The following is a 22,395-nucleotide window of genomic DNA, read 5'->3' on the forward strand; positions in this document are numbered from 1 at the left end:
TGAGCTGCCGGTGGAGGTCTGCATGTTTGTGTCGCTGGAGAATCTAAACTTGTACCAGAACTGCCTACGCTCGCTACCTGAAAGCCTGATCAACCTACAGGCCCTTACATACCTGAATATCAGGTACAACAAGCACACACGCCGTACTTACCATATGCATATATATATATATATATATATATACACACACACACATACATACATACACGCATATACACTAGGATCATGCGTCTGTATCTGTATATATATGTGTGTATGTATGTACTTTAGTTTGTCTCCCAGATCTGCCTAACTATAATTCCAGTTACAGACTAGAGATAGACCCTAGATGCAGCACCTAATAATATAGTGTTCAGCTTTTTCCACTAACAGGTTGTTTTATATGACTGTAAACTCTGTGACTGCATTTGAAGAACAGTGGTAGGTTATTTACACTAGGGTTACATTAATATATATATATATATATATATATATATATATATATATATTTCTAATATATATAGCTTTTCAAGCACCAGGACGAACTGCTGTGCGAACTGCCAGAAGCTGCCGGAGTTAGCGCTGCCTGCTCTACATGTGAGAAGGGCTGTAGTTCAACATTGTGCTAAATTATGCTGCTCCCTCTTTCACACTTTCTGCAGTCGGAACCAGCTGTCCACCCTGCCTGCTCATGTGTGCAGTCTGCCTCTGAAAGTGCTGATTGCCTGCAACAACAAATTAGTGTCCTTGCCCGAAGAGCTCGGCCAACTCCGGCAGCTCACTGAATTGGTGAGTACTGGTGTGAGACAAAATTTTAATCTTTCAGGATTTATTTCTGTTTGGACGTGGACTTGTGCTCAGTTCACAGTTTGATGTTCTCACGAATAAAGAAAATTAGCATCTTTACACCCTTAGCTTTGTAGACTTCAGGTCATTGGAAGGAGAGATTACAGCATGTTCAGACCTTATTCCCACAGTGTTTAACTTGTACTCAGACATTAGTGAACACTCCTCCTGTTTCTACATCTTCTTTAAAGACACCAGAGTCATTTAGCTCTGTAGGACAGGCAACAGCAAGGCCTAAGGCTTGGATTATGGACTTTATCTGGTCTGCACAGAAAATAAATAATTATAACCAGCCGTAGGCTAGCAACAGGCTTTGTTTTTTGTCCGTAAATCCTAGTTTCTCTTTGTTATGGTTCTCAGTTCTTTCTTCTTTCTTTCTGTCTCGCTCACATTCCGGTTCTTCTCCATCTAGGATGTGAGCTGTAATGAGATCCAGACTCTGCCTTCCCAGGTTGGCCAGCTCGAAACTCTGCGGGACCTGAACATTCGCCGGAACCACCTCGTTCGCCTGCCTCCTGGTCAGAGCCCACAGACCTCACATCCCCGGGGAAACTCATAAAGCATCTTAATAACCCGTCACTTTCTCACACAACAAGTACACACATGATCAGCTCTGCGTTTTTCACAGCCCACACCCCGCTCATACCTCATTCAAGAACACACATGCAGCCGTATTCTATAATCTGTTGAAACTGCCATTACTTCCCATTCTCAGACCACAGGAACATTGATCATTTTAGTTACTGGCACAGTTTACCTCCTTTACCTCTGTGAATTGCTCACTTGAATATGTAATGTGTTTAATGTTCTGCCGTTGTTTGGCTTTATGCAGAATTGGCTGAGCTTCCACTGGTGCGTTTGGATTTCTCCTGTAACAAGGTGACCTCCATCCCAGTATGCTACCGCAACCTCCGCCACCTCCAAAGCATTGTGCTGGACAACAATCCCCTCCAGAGCCCACCTGCACAGGTCAGGAACACCAGTGCACGGCAGTGCTGCTGAAGAGAGTGCTTCTCTTAGTTCTCTTAGTCTTATTGCTGAATTTACAGAACGCATGTAATATTTTAGAATAAGGTTATTGAGTTCACTTTGGTTTGCCTGAAAATGTTTAGATCTTTAAAGGTGTAAAAGACCTCTGCAGTACTTCCTCTGATTAGTTCTGAATATAATGTCATGTTTTATGTGTGCATGCTTCTAGATTTGTATCAAGGGGAAGATCCACATATTCAAGTACCTGAACATGGAGGCCTGTAAAATAGCACCAGACCTCCCCGACTACGACAGAAGACCACTTGGCTTTGGTTCTTGGTAAGAATCTGATTATTTTTTTGTTGTTGTTGTTAGTTTAATAGCTCAGGTGTGTAATATTTTTTTTAACTGAAAATTTACAATTATTACAAATAACAGACTTCTTACATTGAGTAAAATGTTGGAAAGCAGCAGGCGACCGTTGTTTCAGTGTACCATAAAGCTGCTCCTGGTAGCAGCCTTTGACGCAAGGAGTCATGTCCTAACACGCACTGGAGCACATAAGTGGGATGTGAGTGTTGAGATGTTCCAGTAAATCTAAAATGATGCACGTAGCGCTGAAGTAAGCCACTCTGTGCTCATGTTACATGTGGTTGTGAGCTTGGTGGCACTGATAAAGTTTGGTTGCTTCCAGAGTGATGATATCCAATATTACATTATATTGAGCGACAGTTTGCAGTGACCTGTGATAGCAAATCTGTACTCTTAAATCTGTACTGTGTACATCTTAATGTGCTTCCCTCAGTGTGGACGAGCTGTATCCCGGCCGGCCATACGGAGCTCTGGACTCTGGGTTCAACAGTGTGGACAGTGGGGACAAGAGATGGTCCGGCAATGAAGTGAGTCACAGACTATCCCTGCTTACACAGCGTTACCAGAACAGGAAGGGAGGCATGGAAGTCAGCTCTATTTAGTAGATTTCTGAAGCCAAATTCCCTGTGTATGTGTGTATGTGTGTATATGTGTGTGTGTATTCAGCCCATGTTTTGAAGTCTTAAACACCTGCGCTGGTCCTGGTCAGACAGTGCTCTCTCCCCTCACTGTCGAGCACTGATATCTCCGCTGCGATGTTCTCCTCCTTCCTTTAACCTTTAGCTTTTTCTCCGTATCTCTTTCCACAGCCCTCAGATGAGCTGTCAGACCTGCCGCTGAGAGTGGCAGAAATAACCAAAGAGCAAAGACAAAGGAGAGAGAGGGAACGGGACGAGCACAGGACAGGGTCGCTGTTGGCCAATGGGACATGTAAGAAAAGTGAAAGTCAGGTTCTGGGAGAGATGCTCTCGCTCTCTCTCTCGCTCGCCGTTTCTGCTCCCCAGTGATAACTGACCTCTCTTTGCTTTACCGTAGTGGAGTCGGAGCTTGAGCAAATAGACTTCATTGACAGCTGTACAGGAGAGGAAGATGAGGAGGATGGGCGGAGCCGAGGAGGAGAGCCAGTCAGCCTTAGTTCCCAGTTTATGGCGTATATTGAAAGACGAATAACCAGAGAGGTTCTTGTTCTACTTCTTCACGTTCTTCTTCTGATTAATCTGCTTTGATTTGCTGTGTTTAGTAACATTTTGGGGATTATAGGGTTCGCCAGTTAAGGCCAGTTACTCCAGAGACGGAAGAACTGAAGATTCAAGACGCCATGGCCCTTTACACAATCGGTACAGTGTGTTTAATAAATAAGTGAATGTACAACACACACACACACACACACACACACACACACACACTGTCAGTCGGTTTCATCCCATAACCCATTTGTACAGTATTCTATATTCCAATGGTTAGCTATGATGGTCAACATAAGTGTGCATAAAGTTAAAGAGCAACATCAGCAGCCTTTTAGCCCCGCCTCCTCTCCCACACCCACTCTGGGTTCTGGAGGAATGGCCGCTGGTCGGATCATAAATGTACTGCCCTGCTCATTTTAGTGCTTTTCCTGCTTTAAAAGTTGATCAGCTCAGTGAGTGGTTGTCAGTGACCACAGTGATATTCAGATATCAGGTTAAATAACAGCAGGAGTTACTTCTGCCTCCTCTTGCACTGCTTTCAGTGTCTCCTCTTTCAGCCGGCAGACTCGTGCAGCGCTACGGCTCGTAGCAAGCAGCCCTTTACTCGGCCTGGCTGAGAGCAGGGGTTGTGTTAGCAGGGTCTGGCGATTGGTTAGATCAGCTATGCAGGGATAATGTGTGTAGGACTGTCCCACTGCCAGGTTTGAGGAACATGTCTCAAGCAAAAAGACATTGAGGGCAGGTCACTGTTATTAGGCCGGACCTCCTGACCCTCACATGAATTAAACATGGCGCTATTCTGAGACTTTTCTGAAATTTGTTGGCAAGCAGTTAGGATTGTTCTATAAAGTCATTGACTGTAAAAGCTGTAAACCAGACAGCACTGTGTTTAAGGACATCTTCAGTCATTTCACTGGTGTTGCTCTTTAAATCTGCTTAATAGAGACACAATTCCAACTATAGAAGAGTGACCCAGCTCTGTCCTGCCTCTGGAAAATGAAATCTACATTATACCTGTATATCTGACCTGTGATTAGGCTGTTAATTAGATGTGTCTCAACAGTGTGACAGATGCGTCCGGCACATTGTCCTCCCCGACTCATAATCAGGTACTTTTCTCCCTGAAGTCATTTCAGTCTAAAGTAAAGGCATGTTCATTTGTACGTGTATTAGAACTGTATGTGTGTGTGTGTGTGTGTGTGTGTGTGTGTGTGTGTGTGTGTGTGTGTGTGTGTGTGTGTTAGCGCCCAATATCAGGGTTGGGGTTGGAGCGCATGCGGAGGGAAGCCCAGCTTGCTGCACAGCGGTACGAGGAGGAGAGGCAGAAAGCAAGAACCGCACAGAGAGACGCTGTTAGAAGCTATGTTAAGGTACCTGAACACGTGCACTGGCAAATACTGCATGAATGATTGTAGTGGAATAAACCAGGCTGGCAGATACTGAGTCAAAGTAACGTCAGTGAATGATTCCACTGGAGGAAACTTGCATAAGATAGATAGTATTACTGAGTTCGTCTACTGGAGGAAACCATTCTCCTTGAGTGTGTAGTATATTAATGGATTATTCCACTGGAATAAATAAAGCTGGTAGTGACCAAATACTGTAGAGAGAAATTATTATTATTATCACTATCTACTATCTTTTTTCTTTTCTTATTTATTTATTTATTTATTTATTTATTTTAGCATAAATCAACTCAGAGCCCCACTAAACTCAGCCCTACGGACAGCGAGGTGAGTCTCTACCCACCTCACAGGTTCATCACTCACCATCCCCAGCTGCCCATACATACCCCAGACCTCCCTAGTGTGTGTCTGTGTGTGTCTGTAGTCTTACCCCTGTCTCACCACTCCCTCTCAGACCCTGTACCCCTCCAGGCGCTCCACCCATACAGATGACTCCGCCCTCTTTATGGTAAGAGCCTGTCAGCATGAAGCGAACTACCCTCTTCCCCGTCCATCCGTCATAATCCATGAACAGTATTTACCGCTCATTATTCTCCCTCTGAAGGTTTTGTGCAAGGCTGCTGTCTCATCCCCTGCATTCTCTAATCAGAGAAACAGGAGGTCAGATCTTAATGAGGGATGAGTGTTTAAGGAAATGAGTCAGGAAAGGAGTCAGTGCCAAGAACGCAGATTGTTAAGCAACCGTTCAGAGATTTGTTTATGCTGTTTTTCACATGAACACACTCCCTTACATGCCCAGGGTGTCTCCTGGGATCTGTATAATTCTGTGCTGGTGGAGCGATATAAGCATCAGACAGTATAGAGGAAGGAAGTGGTCAGACATAAGAGAAGCGGCTTTAAAGCAAGTTCTGATAATCTGGAGTGTTTGTGAGTCAGAGTTTGTGTTTAGACATGATTAAAAATGTTTGAGCATACACTCAATGGGCAAAAGTGTTGGGACACCTGCTCATTGCTTCTTCTGAAATCATGGATATTAAGAGTACCTGTCTCCACTGTCCAGTGAAGGCTACATGGTGGTGGACACCTCTTCTAATAAATACATTCAGCTACTTTTTAAGTTGCAACCATTGCTGACACACAGCTTGTCTAGTCCCTGTAGGGAAGAAGTACTGCCAATAGAATAGGACTCTCTGGAGCAGATCAACATCATGAAGCTATTGGCTCCATGCTGCCTAATGCCAGGCGTGGGTGTAAAGCCCCCCAGCATTGAGCTGTGGAGCAGTGGAAGAACTGTGTTCTCTGGAATGATGATGGAGGAGCTCCAGCCAATATTTTGGGTTGAGTTGGGGATGATGAGGTGGAGTGATGATCATCATCTAACATCCTGACCTCACTAATGCTCTTGTCAAATCCTCACAGCAATGCTCCTCCTCCAAAATCTAGTAGAAAGTCTTCTTCTCTGGACAGTAGAGACAGTTACTCCAACAAAGACAGGAGAAACTCTTTAATACCCTTGATTTTAGAGGAAATGGTGAATGCGCAGGTGTCCAAATACTTTTTGTTCAAATAGTGTGATTAATAGGGAATGGTTAATACGTACCTCATCTGTAATAAACTGTCCCTGTTGTTGTCTTCTCTGCTGACCTCTGTTGTGCTAAAATGCTAACCTTCTTCTAGCATAGATCTGCTTCACCCCTGCAAGTGCTTCGGTGTGTCCCCGCCTCATAGCTTTTCTTCTGCTGTGCTCTTTTTCCCCTTTCTTCTCTCTCTCTTTCTCTCATTCATTCGGCCTGGCTTTGCTGCTATGTGTCAGAGTGAGTTCGAGCCCTTAATGGTCTTTGAAATAGACATAGACACCAACACTATAAAGAAGAGGCCAGGCCCTCCTAAGCAGGTGAAAGACTTCAACCAAATCACAGATTCACGATATTCTCACACGTTTATTCAGGGTTGTTTGTTTTTCCTCTAAAGCACTTTGTTTTGTGCACTGGAGTAAACACCGCCCGCTGTACCAATGCTACCACGGTAGACTAGCCAGTACATCATGACACTGGTGTGCTGCATGTGTATGTGTGTGTGTTTTGTGTGGTAACTCTCTGTTGCATGCTGGTTGTGTGCATGTTGTGCTTGGGCCAGTAGGAGGGAGGTCCTCAAAGCCCTCTATGTGGACACCACCACTTAGTTTTTCTCTGCAACCATCATTTCTTGCAGTATTTGGGTAAAACAATTGATTTGTCCCATAGAAAACATTTTATAATGATTAACTTCACTTTTACAGTTTCAAGCCTGACTTGCGCCCCCTAGGGGTTGAAACGGAGAGGATTTTTCCTCTGTTACGTAGGGATGGACGGCGACCTTCCGAAGGAGAACACTTACACTGGTCACTGAATCAGAAACGTCCCTGATTGGCTGCTTTCTACCCTGTTCCTCCTCACTAAGCCTCGCCTGCACACGCTTGTTCTTAACCCCGCGCCCTGTTTGAACTGGGAACCCGGTTGGGACTATGCATGCTCCAAAATGTGTTGTTTCCGCTGCTGTTTTGCCGCTGAAGGATTTAAACGGACCCTGATTGCACAGTGATGCTGAATTTCCTCTTTAAAATAGAACCACAGTTACCGTCTAGAACCCCCTGAAGGTGAAATGGAAAGTTCCAGTAAGAGAATGAAGAATAACTGCAGTTTGTGTACGGTGTCAGAACCACGCTCGGGTTTCCTGTTCAGATCAGGGAGTGACACCCCTAACATGGGCTTTTCTAAAGTGCTGGGTGGAGCTCCTCTTTAAGGGTAAAATAGACTGGGAGAATTGTGACCGGGTCATCCATCCCAGCTGTGTGAAGCTCTGGCTGTGCACCAGTTGGTTGGCTGTACTCAGCCTGACCCGTTAGAAATCTGGAGATTTGAGCAGTATTTGGGCTCTGGCAGTGTAAACAGCTCTCCTAATGTCCTGCCATCCTCTGAACTGGCAGTCTGACATCTAATCAGATTTGGATAGAGCACAGGAAGTAGGACAGAATTGACACTGGAAAGCGTCTCTCCTGTAGCAGAGGCCAGTAGATCCCTGGAAGTTTTAGAATATAATTCAGCAGGCAGGGATGGAAACAGGAAATTGGACAGTGTGATGCAGTCTGAGTTTGGTTTTCTGTCCTCTAATCAGAATGGCATTTGTAATTCCAGCAGTGTTTGGCAGGATCAAGCTAAACAGCTTGTCTGGGTAATAAACTTAAAGCTGAATGTACACGAGTGATGCACAATGCTCAGCTAACAGTCAGCATCAACCAAAAGACAAAAACATCCAAAATAAAAAGTTATTTGAAATAATCAACCATGCACACAAACTACATACCTGTGGACTCCAAGGGGTCAAGAGTTCTAATCCTGAGCCATGCTGCACAAGATTGATTATTTTGCTCTAAGCTTACACAGTGCATTATTATATATCATGACATGTTTAAACATTTGTAATATTGCAGAAAAGAAAAACGTGTTGTAAAGTCAGTTTGGGGGAAAGTGTTAAATTGAATCTTCAGCTTTGTTTTAATTTGGGCCGATTTCAGAAATGCTCCTGTAGAAAGGGTTTCAGTGGGAGAATGTATTCTATATTTAAAGTAGGAAATCAGCATCACTAATTATTTATTCTTCTGTAATCAAACAGATAATTAAAACCAAATACACCCCCCCCCCCCGTGTCTGTTTCTGTTTCTCATCCCTTGTCTCTCTTTATCTTTTATCTTCTTGTCCTTTTTTCCTGCGTTCGGACAGTCTGTCAATGGTAACCCAGGGGATGGGTGTGTGTCTCCCTCTGTGGACACTGGCACCTCTTGTACTCTGAAGGTACACCACTCTGCATGTTCCTCTTGTGTTCCTACACCCTCTCTAAACTCTCCGACCTTTAAGCTTATTTCTGCACGACAGCTACGGCTCTCTCTAATTGGTCTCTGAGGTGTTGTCCTGTTGTGGGTGTTCTGGTGAGAGCTTCTCAGCCTAGCGCAACGTTCTAGAACTGCCCATATACGGAACGTGTGTGTGTGTGTGAGTGTGTGTGAGTGTGTGTGAGTGTGTGTGAGTGTGTGTGTGTGTGTGTGTGTGAGTGTGAGTGTGTGTGTGATGTGGTCAGCTGAATTTAAATGTGTATTTCTGGTTAGCTCTGACTTCCTTTCATGCTCTGTTTGTTCCTCTCCTGTTCAACCGCAGCAAGGAGAAGATCGTGCCTCGCTCTCCCCGACAGGTACAGTTTTTTTCTTCTTCTTCTTTTGTGTGTTTGCATGCACATCCTCCTCAAAGCTGTCCCTCATCTTCATGCACCAGTATCACGCCTCATCCTGTATCACCTATCATACACAGCCCTCCAGTCACCTACTTACCCCGGCCCTGCTGCCCCACCCACCTGCCGTGGAGCCACTCAGCGTCCTGAGAGCTTCCTCTTCCGCCTCAGCCAAAGAGAGGAGAAGAAAAGAGGTACGGCCTGTGTCTGTACGCTGTATGCAGAGCTTTGACAGAACAGTCGCACCACTGTTAACAGGCATGTTCGACCTCCGCTGCATGACCGTGTATCCGCTGTAAAACACCCCACTGTGTCCGAACACTGTTCACTCCGGAAACTGAAGACTGCATGATGAGCATGAGGGATTCTTATCAATATTGTTAGTTAATTGCTGTAAAAAATGATCACAGGCGGGTTTGACTGATTTCAGATTGATTTGATGAGCAGAGCGTCTAGGTTAGACTGGACTGCTGTGTGTTTACTACATTTGTAACGATGCTAGTTGTACTAATAAATTTATATAATCTGAAAAAATAGCTGTGCTTACACTGTCTACGAATTGTATAATCTGTGGACCAATACAAATGACCCAAAATGACCTGGAATTTTGGAGCATTTCTATTGGTCAGTTTTGTCATGAAATTCTAATAGCAGTCGTTTGCACATGAGCGTCTCCTCGACTCGATTTCTGAACGTACAGTAAATCCATTAATGCAGTCAGTAGACTGACCAAATCTCAGTTGACTGGCTGGTGAACCTGGATGGACCAGCCCTGGTGTAAATCAGTGTGTTTCATCTGTGTAGGAGAATCAAGGCCTGCGAGGTCAGATCCTGAAGAAGCGACTCCTACACCATCTCCAGTTTCAGGTCCCACAGGAGAAGAAGCTGAACTGGTGGAACAGCTGAGAAAGGTGCTTCATATACACTGTTCTCTTTATTCCTCTGTACTCTGAGCTCCTCACCGCTGAGCAGGTCGCTCTGTAACCTCCAGCACTGCTTCAGTTCCCCAGCGCTCTCTTCAGGGCTCAGCTTGTGTCTCATGTGGTTCTTTTGCAGAACATCGAGTCTCGGCTGAAAGTGTCCTTGCCCAGTGACCTCGGGGCTGCCCTGACGGACGGGGTTGTGCTGTGTCATCTGGCCAATCACGTCCGGCCTCGATCAGTACCCAGCATACACGTCCCCTCACCTGCAGTGGTGAGTGTGTTTTAACTGGTGTCTGTGTGTCTGTGTCTGTGTGTCTGTGTCTGTGTGTCTGTGTCTGTGTGTCTGTGTGTGTCTGTGTGTGTCTGTGTCTGTGTGTCTGTGTGTGTGTGGTGTTTTACATCTGTTTTACACCTTTTAGCCCAAACTGACGATGGCCAAGTGTCGGAGGAACGTGGAGAACTTTCTGGAGGCGTGTCGCAGAATTGGGGTCCCGCAGGTGAGCTGAAAATCTGTCCCGGATTAAATTAACTTGATATTAATGTTTATTGGGTTTATTGGGAGCTTGCTTTATGTAGTCTGATCTTCTAACAAACCCTGTTGACCTCTCTCACTAAATGCTCCAGCTCTGACGTAGATCAGTCCACTAACTCTCGCTTTCTCTTCCCTTTTATCTCCTCTGTCAACTCATTCCTTATTTTGCTCTCATTTCTGCTCTCAAACTCCACTGTCTATGTCCTCTTCCTCCTCCTCCTCCTCTTCCTCCCCGTCTGTGTGTGCTGTTTGTGCTCTGCTGCTTGTGTCGGACTCTGGAAGGGATGCCTGTGCTCAGTTGCTGATGTGTTGGAGGGGGAGGTGCTGCACTTATACAGGCTGCTCGAAGCTTTGCTCTGTCTGGCGCCTCCACTGCGGCCCTCGCCTCCTTCCCAGCTGGCTGGTTTTGCCCTCTTCTACTTGTCAGTTATGTCTCTGCTCTGCGTCCTCTACTGCCATCTGGTGCCCCGCATTTAAACTGCACTTAACGCGGGTGTTGGTGTGAGTTATTGTTATTATTGTGACCTGAGCACACCTGACGAGCAGAGTCAGCTTAGGCGTATTAATACCTAGACTTCACTTAAGGAGTTGCACAGAATTTAGTGTACAGTGTTCTGAATAGCAGGTGACAGATCTCTGTGACGAAGCACAACCGAGGGGAAGCTTCCTCTCAGCCTTAAGGATGAGGAATGAGCCTGCTTTTGGATGCTGGCTGCTAGCTAAATGTGTGCCACCAGCTGTGCTTACCTATTTCTACGTTGCCCCAGTGTTTGAGAGAGGGGTTTTTATAAAGGTGTTTCAGAATCAGGAGGACAGATTTAATCCTTTAAGAGGAGGACAGAGCAAATCCCAGATTTTTCTTTTTTCTTTTTTTTTTTTTTAATACTGAAAATCGAAGGCTTCCCTTGTCTGTCCCTTTGTGCCTTACTGCATTTGTGTTTGCTCTTGTGTTTTTCTGGATTTTATTTTCCCATTTGGCACATTTCAAGGTGTAAATACAGAGGAATAAGCACATAAACAAGTTTGACGCATGTAAAAAAACATACTCATGTTTAATAAGCAAATAAGGCAAACCGTGAAGCCGAATGCAGGCCTGTTATTTGGCATCTGTCTGCAGCATCTCCTTCCTAAGAGCTGATTCGCTGAGCTCAAAGGAAAATACCACCTTTAACTCCTTTTATTCCTCACCACTGGCTTCCTATCTGCTGGTATTAGTGTTGTGCATTTCTGCGTCCTCCAAATGGACCGTTCACAATCATGGACAACAACTGCTCATCTTTGTCTGGTATCTGCATGCCATACAGTTTCACAGGGCTGGAGAATTTAAAACCTTTGTATTCTGAAGTTGAAAATGCTGGTAAATGAAGCTGCTGGTTAAAAAGGCAGCTTTAGGAATGGAGGTAGACTTTCTGTGAGAGACGCATGAGAAGCTGAGTGGTGCGGCGTGTCTGTGCTCATGATCAGAGACTGTATGATTAGGTAGGGCGGTTGAAATTGTGTGTGTGTGTGTGTTTACCCTGTTGCCTAACTTTCCTATAAACTTTTTACCTTCTGACTCTCCCACAACTTTTACAATAAAATCAGTGAAGTGAAACAGTCCGCTCTGATTGCTGTCCTTGTTCTTCACGCTTTTCCTTCTCCTGCACACCTTTCCTTTCATTTCTGTCCCTTCATGCTCAGGAGCCTGACTGATGAGCTCGTCCTGTTATTAGGCTCTGCTGAGACTGTCTGAGAGACGCTGGCCCTTGTTCATCAAAGTTGCGTAAAAATAAGTGGAGCCACAGAAAGACTCTCTGATTCATTATAGTTTGAACATCCAAATCAGTGGAGAAAAGAGTGACTGTACCCCTGATACTCATTAACATATCATTTGAAAGTGCCACGCCCCAGTCTGCCCTCATATACATAAAATTTACATGCAGCACACCCTGCTTTATATAGGTTTTGATAGTGGGCCATTAAAAAGAAAGCATTCAGCAGCTCATGAGCCTGTGAGTCCCCCTGCTGGCCACAGCTTAGGTAGCTTAGGTTGTTTAAGAGCTCGTGTGCTGAGTGTGCTAAATATTTTGGGTAATTTTACTGCACGGCATGGTTTCTAAGTGCTCTAGCTGCAGCGTGTGTTATATTCTTTGGGCTTTCTTTGTTTTTTACTATGTCAGTGATATAAAGCCAGAGTAGCAGTGTGCAGGAAAAACCTGCTGCCACACCGGCCCTCAGTGGATCAGACTGGTTTTGAAGTGCTCTGATGTTTAGCTTTGATGAATAAAGGTCGTTTAAAGTAGGGATGGACGATATGAACAGAAATATTATCATAATATTTAAAGACCTTTTTTTTTTTTTAAATCATGAGACCCCTGACTGCAGACGAAGTGCATACTGAGTATACAGTGATCTCTCTGACTATATCCCCAGTATGATTAGAAAAGTGTGCTGTGTATCGCAGTGATAAATATCCAGCACAATTTGATAAAATATTGTCATATTTTCCAGCCCTGGTTTAAAGCCCTACTTTCTAATTCCTGTTAAATGTCCAAAATAGCTTTCCTTCACCTCCTCCTTCACCCCTTTCAGCCCCCTCTCCTTTTATCCTTCCCAGTTTTCCTCAAGGTCATGGATTTGGGTTTTCATTCATTTTTTTACTCCAGTGTTCAATTATACTCCATACATCCTTCATTTTATTAATTTCACAGTTTTGTTAATGCCATTATTATTATTATTATTATTATTATTATTATTACTTTTAAGTTTTGGTGTTTTTCATTTCATCATCTGTTACTCCATTGACATGCCCTTCTCCTCTCTCAAATTTTGTTTGTACCCCACCCCCATCTCTCTCTGCCTCTGGATATGTTTGTCCCTGTGTTTGTCCACCTGTGTGTGTGTGTGTGTGTGGCCTTAGTCCCAGCTGTGTCTGCCCCTCCACATCCTGGAGGAGAAGGGTTTGCCTCAGGTGGCCGGGACGGTGCGTGCTCTTCTGGATCTGGCCCCCCCAAAACACACTCCCTCACCCAGCACAGCCTCAGCCAACCCCATCACTGCTTCCACCCTCGCCATGTAGGACCTCCACACACCCCTCCCACATGGGGAACGGGTTCAGACGAGGGTTGTCCTCCACGCCCCTTACCTCCCACACACAGACTGGATTTGTCCCTGTGCTTCATGGGCTGTGGAGACCGAGACCTGCAGAGGTCTCCTAATAAACTCTACACCCCCATCACTGGTCACCACCCACCTGCTCTGACCACAGCACTGGCTGACCCCTCAAAGCTAATGGAGGAGGAAGAAGAAAGACTGCGGTGAGAAAAGAGGAGTGGGGAATCGCTGACGTCCGATCGCTGCACACGCTCAGAACCAGCAAACGTGAGATTCACTAGATGGAGAGATTAATTTTTACTTTTCTTTTCAGCTGTAAGACGTTTATCACATTATTATCTCTCATTAGTGATCATCGTTATTTTTGCACCATATTATTGTTATTATTATTATTATTATTATTATTATTGATCATGACTGGGGCATGTCGGATATTAATCAGGGTGAGTATTGAAGTTTATGCGGTTGTCATGGTGACACTGGTCGATACTATCTCCTCCTAGATGATAGATAGTGCTCCACTGGGTCAGAAAAATATATGGTTTAAATGAATTACACTAATTTTGTGTTGGTTAGGCTGCACCTCTATAGTGGGACAGTGATCCTCAGTTTAAGATAAACATGTGGCACAAGACATTGATCAGAAACGTACGTATATTGCCACAGGGAGGTGCTGTTTCCTCAAGCTGCATGGACACTTAAAGGACACTTACAGTAGAGCCCGTCTGGTAAAGCAGGACTTGCTGAAATGCTGACTGTTTGTTATAGTATGTTGAAGCGATACAGTGAAGCACTATTGTGGTTAGAGACATAAACACCGTTCAGGATCCAAACACTTACGGCCTTGTTTTGCAGCCGCTGTCTGAACCTTTTTCAGCACTGAGCGGTGCTGAGGGGTCTGGACGGGCTCGCGGATGTTACTTTATTGCGGTTGTTATTCTCCTTTGTGTTACAGGTCAAGCATGCATATACAGATATTAGGTGAAGGGGGGTGTAGAGTAGCTGTCCTGCTGCCTATCAGCAGGACTCTGCATGGCTTGCTCGTCTGCGTCTGTCCTTATCGTCATTCGGGCTCGTATTTCGTCCCTCGTCAGAAGCTGTATGTTTGTGCCAGGTTTGCGTACGTGTTCAGAAGGCTGTCCCGGCAGACCCGGCAGACCCACTGCTGCACCTTGGCGAGGTAACCGGGGTGTTCTGTGCTTTGATACACGTAGAATGTAAAAGCTGTACTTGGTGAGGGTTATTTAGCCTGGTGTTTATTGAACATTGTTTGGAGAGCAGGCACTGCAGTTTTCACCTCCCAGTTTAGGTCAGTGCACACACTCCTCTCCTGTATTTCATTTATTAAGAAGGAAAAAAAAAAGTTGCAAAAATATGCATTATTTTATATTTTAACTTGCTTTTTTAGAGACTCGTGTTTTAAAAAGGGAAGTTAAATGATTTTAAATATAAATGTTTTTGCATTTTTTATTATTTTCAGTTTTCTTTTTTGATTTTGACTAGGGTATTCCCCAGCAGAAATGATGTTGACCCTTCTTCTGCAGGATTTTCTCTCCTGCGTGTCTGTACAGTAAATTAATACATTCCATACGTTTACAAGTATGTACTGCTGCCCACATACAGAAGATAAGAGGACCCACTACGTACTTCACATTCACACAGTGTGGACATTCTTAAACCCCAACCCTGTGGTTCTGTTTTTGGTCTTTGTTCTTTTTTTTTTAAGCATCTCTTTCAGCAATCGTCCCATCGAAGCGTTTACTGTTATGTTATAAAGTTAGATAAATATTAAAGTATTTTCTGGTATGGAAATTTGGATTTATTATAAAATGGATTAATAAAGTTCCCATTTCGGCCATGGTGTGATTTCTATGAGCTCCAGCTTTGCAGCGTTTGCCGCAGGCTTCACTTCTTCTTTCCCTTTTTACCCTGTTTAGCTTTGGGTTTCTTGCTCTTCTTGTTGGAGACGAGGCCTTTCCTAACCAGAGTTCCCCTCCACCACGACTGAATCTGCAGTGAGGGCAAAGAAAGAGTTACAAACTACTGGAAAACATCGGCTCTGGCCTCTAGACTCAGAATACTCACATATACAGTTTTATACCAAACTATTTGTGTTATGATTGAAAAGGTTTCCACTGTTCCTGACCTCTTTGGTGATCACAGTCTGTGAATAAGTTTTAGCCCCTCTGGTCAAATGACATTATTTAAATAAGTAGTGTAAATAAGTGAACAAACCTTCTCCAGGAAGCCTAATTATAGCTTTTACGCTGATTTTACACAGCATTTCTGTTTATTTACTGAATTTAAGCCATTGGCGTAAAATAAAACGCATCATTACTTTTGTTCAGACCAGATTCAAAGTTAAATTCAGTAAATAATCAGTAATGTGCAGACGTGTATCTGTAGAGGATTTATTTACACTGACCATCGACCAAATGTATGTAATTTGCACAGGCCTGCGGTGTGAGACCCTGTACTTCAGACTAAACCCCTCCGGATGATCAGTTTTGGTCTCTGTTGTTCAGTTGAAGTTACAGTTGTGTGTCGCTGCACCTCTAATGAACTCTTTCTTCACACAGTCCTCGTTTCAGAAGCTCAGCTGATGATGATAAACTGTCTTAGAGGGGGAAAGTCAGGCCGGCTGTTCACCTTAGTTGCTGCGTCCCTCTCCAGCTGCTGTTTCTCCAGCTGCAGGCGCAGGTTCTCCTTCTCCAGACGGTCCTCAATAATGACCTGCTCACTCTCTCGGTACTGAAACCCACACCCTCAGAGTTACTGTCCCGTACAGCTCAGGCTTGGGGGAGATTAAACCGGTGCAGAGTGCGCTAACCTTTTTAGCCAGGTCCTGCAGGTGGGCCAGGTTGTTGGTCTTGTTGATTTTTAGAGCGCTGAGCTCCTGGTGCTTCTCCTCCATGTCTCTCTCATAGCGCTCCATCCAGTACTCCAGCTTTTCCCCCAAACTCTGGAGCGCAGAGCAGAAGAGTGACTGTGGTTAGTGTGGCAGTGAAGTTGACCCTCAGGAGGACTTTTCATGTTGGTCAGTCTGAACTTCAGCTCTTACCACTTCTTCACAACCTGCTTCAGTTATTGAAACCAGTAAGGGAGAGAGGAGACAGCTGGAGGACACTTTTCTTTTTAAAGCTCTCAGTTCAGGACAATATTAGCTTAAATAAACCGCAATCAGAATCATACACCTGGATATACAGTTTTATGCAAAAGTTTGGGCACCCATTCAACTTCCATACTAACATGCATATATAAATTTTATTTTCTAAGTGTAAATAAATGATGTACTTCAGACGCATTACTCTAAAAACATTATTACTCTAAAAAACTCATCACATTAAATACATCCTGCTAAATACATTGTTTTATTTTTTTAAATCTGTTAAATTCTGTATATAAATTAAAATGTGCGTCATATTAAAGTTTCCTTTTGAGAGTTAATTCACTTCTTTACACGCAGTCAGGGCCGCTGCCCGGGAGCCTGGATCCCATGAAAAGATCTTACACTGAGCCCCAGAATGCTCCTTTTTTGCCTGTCAGTCACAGGCCCTTAAATCCTCCTCACACCCCAATACAGCACCCCTGCTCCTAACGTCAGTATGGTGTTTGCCCTGGCGCACACAAACCCCTGTATGAGAGTGTGTAAACAGGATGAGAGAGTACAGTAATAATAATAATATAATAATTATAGGTTTGCTGTTAATAATGTATATTAATTTCTGCTCTAAAAGCACTCACTGTTTGATTGGCTTTGAGAAACGACTCCATCTCCAGGTGAACCCTGATCTCCTCGTCCATCTTCTCCTGCAGCAGCTAAAAGGACAAACACAGTCTGGTACCAAAGGCCTGTACCCGGACCATACTCTAGCTCCTCACCTGTAAACAGCTACTGAAGCCTGGGTCAAACAGTAAACCTCAACATCTGGAGGACAGCATATAAACACACACCCACACACACCTTTATCTCGTCCTCCAGCTCCTGCTCCTCCTGAGTGCTCAGTTTCTGGGCCTGGTAGATGAGCAGCTCTGCACTGCTGTCTGCGTACCTCTTCTCCAGGCTCGTCTTCACCTTCATCTCCTGCAGCCGGTCCTTCAGGTGTGCCGTCCATTCCTGACGCTTCTACAAGGAGACGGTGTATCTTTCACCAGTAAGATGTTTTATCTAATGATCACAGCTTTACTTTTCCTGTGATCTGAACATAAATTACAGCCTGTTTGAGTTTATTATTCATCACAGTTCGTCTCCTCTAGAGAAAGTGAGATCATGGGGACATTTCTGGACGTCACATTAAACTAATATGAAGTTAAAATCATTAAAAAGGAACCTAATTATATTTTAATAATAAAAACAAACAAAATAACCACTGGTTAACCCAATAGGTAAAAGTAACTCGATACATTGTTGGGACAAAAGTATTGGGACACCTGCTCCGTCACTGCTTCTTCTGAAATTAAGGGTATTAAAGAGCTGATTCTGCTTCTGTTGGAGTAACTGTCTCTACTGTCCAGAGAAGAAGACTTTCTACTAGATCACTGCTCCACAGCTCCCTCTAGCCCATGCCTGGCATCAGGCAGCATGGAGCCAATAGGTTCTATTGGCAATACTGGCATTACTTCTCTACAGGGACTAGAAAAGCTGTGTGTGTGTGTGTGTGTCTGTGTGTGTATTTATTAGAATGGGACATGTAGTTTATCAGGGTAACTTGTCACCCAGGCTGTTGGGTCAGTTTACCCTGGAGTGAGTTGTGGGTTATTTTAAATGCAGCATTCTGAGCGTACGGTGCAGGCGGGTGCAGGCGGGTGCAGGCGGGTGCAGGCGGGTGCAGGCGGGTATTCACCTGAAGCTCCAGCATTTTCTCCTGGCGGAGGTCGAGCAGCTGTCTCTGCAGGACTTTAGTCCTGAGCCGACCCTCCTGTTCCCTGCAGGGCATGATGACGATCGCTGTTTATGGATGTGCTGCTTTACAGCAGAACGTCTGCTGAGCGCTACGCTGAGCGCTGTAGTTAACCGTAGTTTAATAACAGTAGTCATGTTCAGACCTTATGATTATGTCCTGAAGCTGAGCCTGACTCTTCATCTCCTCCTCCACCGCCTGAACCAGGCTGTGAAAACTGCCTCTGTCCTGCAGCTCGGCCAGCACGTTCCCCATCACCTCGGCCACAAACTGCCTGCAAACAGCATGGGTTTGATTCTGATGGGTTAGAAAAGCTGCACATATGCAAATCTACTTATATGCAGATTACAGCTGTAATCAGGATATATAGACTGTATGGGTTGTGTATACACTGTGTGTGTGTGTGTGTGTGTGTGTGTGTGTGTATATTTTTGAAATGGGTTTATATGGGTAGGTAGGACAGTGTTATGGATGCTAGAGCTGAATATGAATGAGTTACACATAAGCATTTTACACATAGTGTAATACACACACACACATATTGGAAAATTAGCATATATTAGCATATATTTTGCTGTTTAACCCCTTTAGCTCTGCTTCTCTGGGCCCTTCTCTCTGATTGGAGGAGGAGTTATCAGGTGTGAGCAGCTGCACCTGTCTCTCTGCACTTTGGCCAGCTTGTCGTGGGACAGTGGGCGTTCCTCCAGGGTGTGGGTGTGGTTTAGCTCCTCGTGGGACCTGAGCAGCTCTTTCACGGCCTCAGACAGGTCAGATCCGTCCGCCTGACCCTCTCGAACTGTCTTCAGGTGGTGATCAGCGGCCTGCTGCGGTTCAGTGACCCCACCGACATCCGCCGCCACCACCTACTCAGACATACGGGACAGGGATGGATGGTGTGGTGCTGCAACCATTGTGCAAAAGTTTGGGCACCCTAGTTCAAATGACATGTTGTTGATGTTCTGAGGAAAATCCTCCACAGCTCTGCAGATGAGACGACCCTTATAGAGCTTTATAGATTAGCTCAGTCAGTCAGTGTTGACCCTCAGCTGCAGCAGGTCGTTCTCTCTAGGTTCCTACTACTGAACCCCAATCAGGATCAGTCTTTAAGGCTTATTCACACAGCAGGTGAAGTGGCTCAAATCCAAAAACACTGCGTTATAGACCCTCCACCGTTCCGCAGAACTTTCTTCCAGAGCCGGGCTGATGATGATGAGAAATTAGGTACATGTTGACGTGTTTATTACACAGGGAAGCAAAATCAGACCTCGTCCGATCACGGTGGAGACGCATTTTAGTGACAAGTGTAAACAGAATCCGGTCAAAGTGGATCCAGGTACCAAACGCATGTTAATGGCAGGTATGAACAGGCTTTTACTCACAGATCATCACCTGAGCTTCTCATTTCCTCCTGTTCAGTCTGATCTTTCTTCATCTCTGAGGCTCTATATGCATTTATTAATTATTATTAATGAGTTATTAACACTTAAGAACAGCAGAAAGGCTCTGATTGTAAAGTGTGAAACTCAGCAGCATCTCTCAGAGCTCAGACTGTGAGAGTAGTTTCTTCATATGCTAATGAGCTGATCAGGTGATCATTAGTGAGTAATTAAAGCTCTTGCTGGGGTTCAGCTGTAGTCCGGTACTAACAGATCTCTGCTGAAGCCGACAGCTACAACACTGACTGATGGAGAACCCACAGTAAGATCAGGATCCAGCAGCATCTGAGCTTTAACAGTATGGAGGAATGTGGGGCCCTGAGTGGAGATCAGCAGATCACTGTAGATCTCTTTATTGATGGATTACTGATTACTAATAGTTTACAAATAATTATTGATAAACATGTTTCACCATTTAGAATAAAGTTGAGTTAGAGGTGTCTAAACTTTTGCACAGTGTTGTATAGTAACCTCTGAACCCCCCCCCCCCCCCTCACCCCCTCACCCCTCCTCCAGCCGCATACAGACCCTCTCAGCCCCGGGCTGGCTCCTCCGAGTGTCCGGCAGGATGTGTCCCAGCACGGCCAGCTGGTCAGCACAGACCCGCAGCACCGCGGAGACCCGCAGCAGATCCGCTCCCGGAACCTGGAAGGACATCGTGCCCGTTCAGAGACCGACCGCTGAAGCGCCGCACTCGCGCTGTTTACGGCCGTTACCATGGCAACACCGTCACGCTGTGCGTGACGCGTTCAGCAGTTAAAGCAACAGTCGCGCGCGTTTCTCTCGTCCAGTAGTTTCATTATTTATTAGTTTGTTTATTAGTTTGTTTATTAGTTTTTATTTGTTTGTTTGTGAGCTTGTTTGCTTGGGTCGGACTCCCCCCCTGTTCTAGCAGCATCGAAGTTTAAATGTGAAAATAATGAAGTTTCTGGTTTTGTGATTCTGGGCAGCAGAGCTCCCACTGAGCAGTCAGTCAGCTGCAGTAGTGCACTCTGAACTGAGGCAGGAGCTGAAGTGCAGTGGCGGGGATTTGAGACGCAGCCGAGAAATAACCCAGTGAAATAAGGTGGAGCTGATGTGTAGAAATAAAGGGTTTCCATTCTGTTTGGACAATATCTGATATCTAATATCTGATATATAATATCTAATATCTAATATCTGATATATAATATCTAATATCTAATATCTGATATATAATATCTAATATCTGATATCTGATATCTGATATATAATATCTAATATCTGATATCTGATTATTATTTTTATCAAATTCTCAACGTTTTGAAAAGCTGAATAATTAAACTCGACTGGTTTCTAAACTACACCTTCACCTGATTCCCAGAATGCTTCACCTGATTCCCAGAATGCTTCACCTGATTCCCAGAATGCTTCACCTGCACTAATGAAGCTGTGCTGCTCCACAAATCTCCTACACCTGCACTCCTACACCTGCAGTGCTCTTGTCTGACAGCAGGGGGCGGCAGGTCTTGGAGCTGGGAGTACAGAAGAAACAGACCGAGCTAAACGAGCCCCGAGCTGATCCCCAAACTCCACTGCTGAACTCTACCGACCAATAATCAGACAGGTGCACCTGCGCACACCTGAGGAAATACTGCATCCAGAAACTGACTGGTGTTTATAGAAATGATTATAAACAGAGTTATTACACAGTTATAAAGGTCAGGACTGGCAGTTATTACTGTCCCAGGGCCTGAGACACACAAACAGCCAGTATTACTGTTATAATCATTACTGTTATAATCATTACTGTTATAATCATTACTGTTACTGTTATAATCATTACTGTTATAATCATTACTGTTATAATCATTATTGTTAGAATATCATTACTGTTATACTCATTACTGTTATAATCATTACTGTTACTGTTATAATCATTACTGTTATAATCATTACTGTTATAATATCATTACTGTTACTGTTATAATCATTACTGTTATAATCATTACTGTTATAATATCATTACTGTTATAATCATTACTGTTATAATCATTACTGTTATAATATCATTACTGTTATAATCATTACTGTTATAATATCATTACTGTTACTGTTATAATCATTACTGTTATAATCATTACTGTTATAATATCATTACTGTTATAATCATTACTGTTATAATATCATTACTGTTACTGTTATAATCATTACTGTTATACTCATTACTGTTATAATCATTACTGTTATAATATCATTACTGTTATAATCATTACTGTTATAATATCATTACTGTTATACTCATTACTGTTATACTCATTACTGTTATAATCATTACTGTTATAATCATTACTGTTACTGTTATAATCATTACTGTTATAATCATTACTGTTATAATATCATTACTGTTATAATCATTACTGTTATAATCATTACTGTTACTGTTATAATCATTACTGTTATAATCATTACTGTTATAATCATTACTGTTACTGTTATAATCATTACTGTTATAATCATTACTGTTATAATA

The 22,395-nt window shown here is 43.9% G+C and overlaps 2 protein-coding genes across 7 annotated transcripts; one reads left to right on the plus strand and one right to left on the minus strand.

The window, feature by feature from the left end:
- The first annotated feature begins 7 nt into the window (after nt 1–7).
- Nucleotides 8–15,423, plus strand: lrch3 (leucine-rich repeats and calponin homology (CH) domain containing 3). 6 transcript variants are annotated; one of them, XM_072694613.1, is made up of 21 exons: nt 8–123; nt 642–768; nt 1,238–1,343; nt 1,658–1,794; nt 2,024–2,133; nt 2,600–2,693; nt 2,976–3,096; nt 3,202–3,344; nt 3,427–3,503; nt 4,417–4,462; nt 4,598–4,723; nt 5,039–5,086; nt 5,214–5,267; nt 6,573–6,653; nt 8,518–8,589; nt 8,950–8,983; nt 9,100–9,213; nt 9,824–9,930; nt 10,076–10,213; nt 10,362–10,439; nt 13,374–15,423. In XM_072694613.1, exons 1-21 carry the CDS (start codon nt 23–25, stop codon nt 13,530–13,532), a joined length of 2,073 nt encoding a protein of 690 aa, XP_072550714.1. In that variant the 5' UTR covers nt 8–22; the 3' UTR covers nt 13,533–15,423. The 6 variants fall into 6 exon arrangements, with proteins under 6 accessions (XP_072550714.1, XP_072550713.1, XP_072550719.1 ...); XM_072694612.1 differs by lacking the exon at nt 13,374–15,423 and adding an exon at nt 10,757–12,068; XM_072694618.1 differs by lacking the exons at nt 9,100–9,213; nt 13,374–15,423 and adding an exon at nt 10,757–12,068.
- Nucleotides 15,035–20,658, minus strand: iqcg (IQ motif containing G). Its single transcript, XM_072694620.1, has 9 exons — nt 20,433–20,658; nt 19,123–19,331; nt 18,614–18,742; nt 18,412–18,493; nt 17,532–17,693; nt 17,312–17,386; nt 16,398–16,529; nt 16,217–16,318; nt 15,035–15,577 (listed from the first exon to the last, which is right to left on the minus strand). The coding sequence occupies exons 1-9, from the start codon at nt 20,559–20,561 to the stop codon at nt 15,473–15,475; spliced, it is 1,125 nt and encodes a 374-aa protein (XP_072550721.1). The 5' UTR covers nt 20,562–20,658; the 3' UTR covers nt 15,035–15,472.
- Between the last annotated feature and the right edge of the window lie 1,737 nt (nt 20,659–22,395).

The sequence above is a fragment of the Salminus brasiliensis genome, chromosome 13 (assembly GCF_030463535.1).
Source record: "Salminus brasiliensis chromosome 13, fSalBra1.hap2, whole genome shotgun sequence".
Taxonomy (NCBI): Eukaryota; Metazoa; Chordata; class Actinopteri; order Characiformes; family Bryconidae; genus Salminus; species Salminus brasiliensis.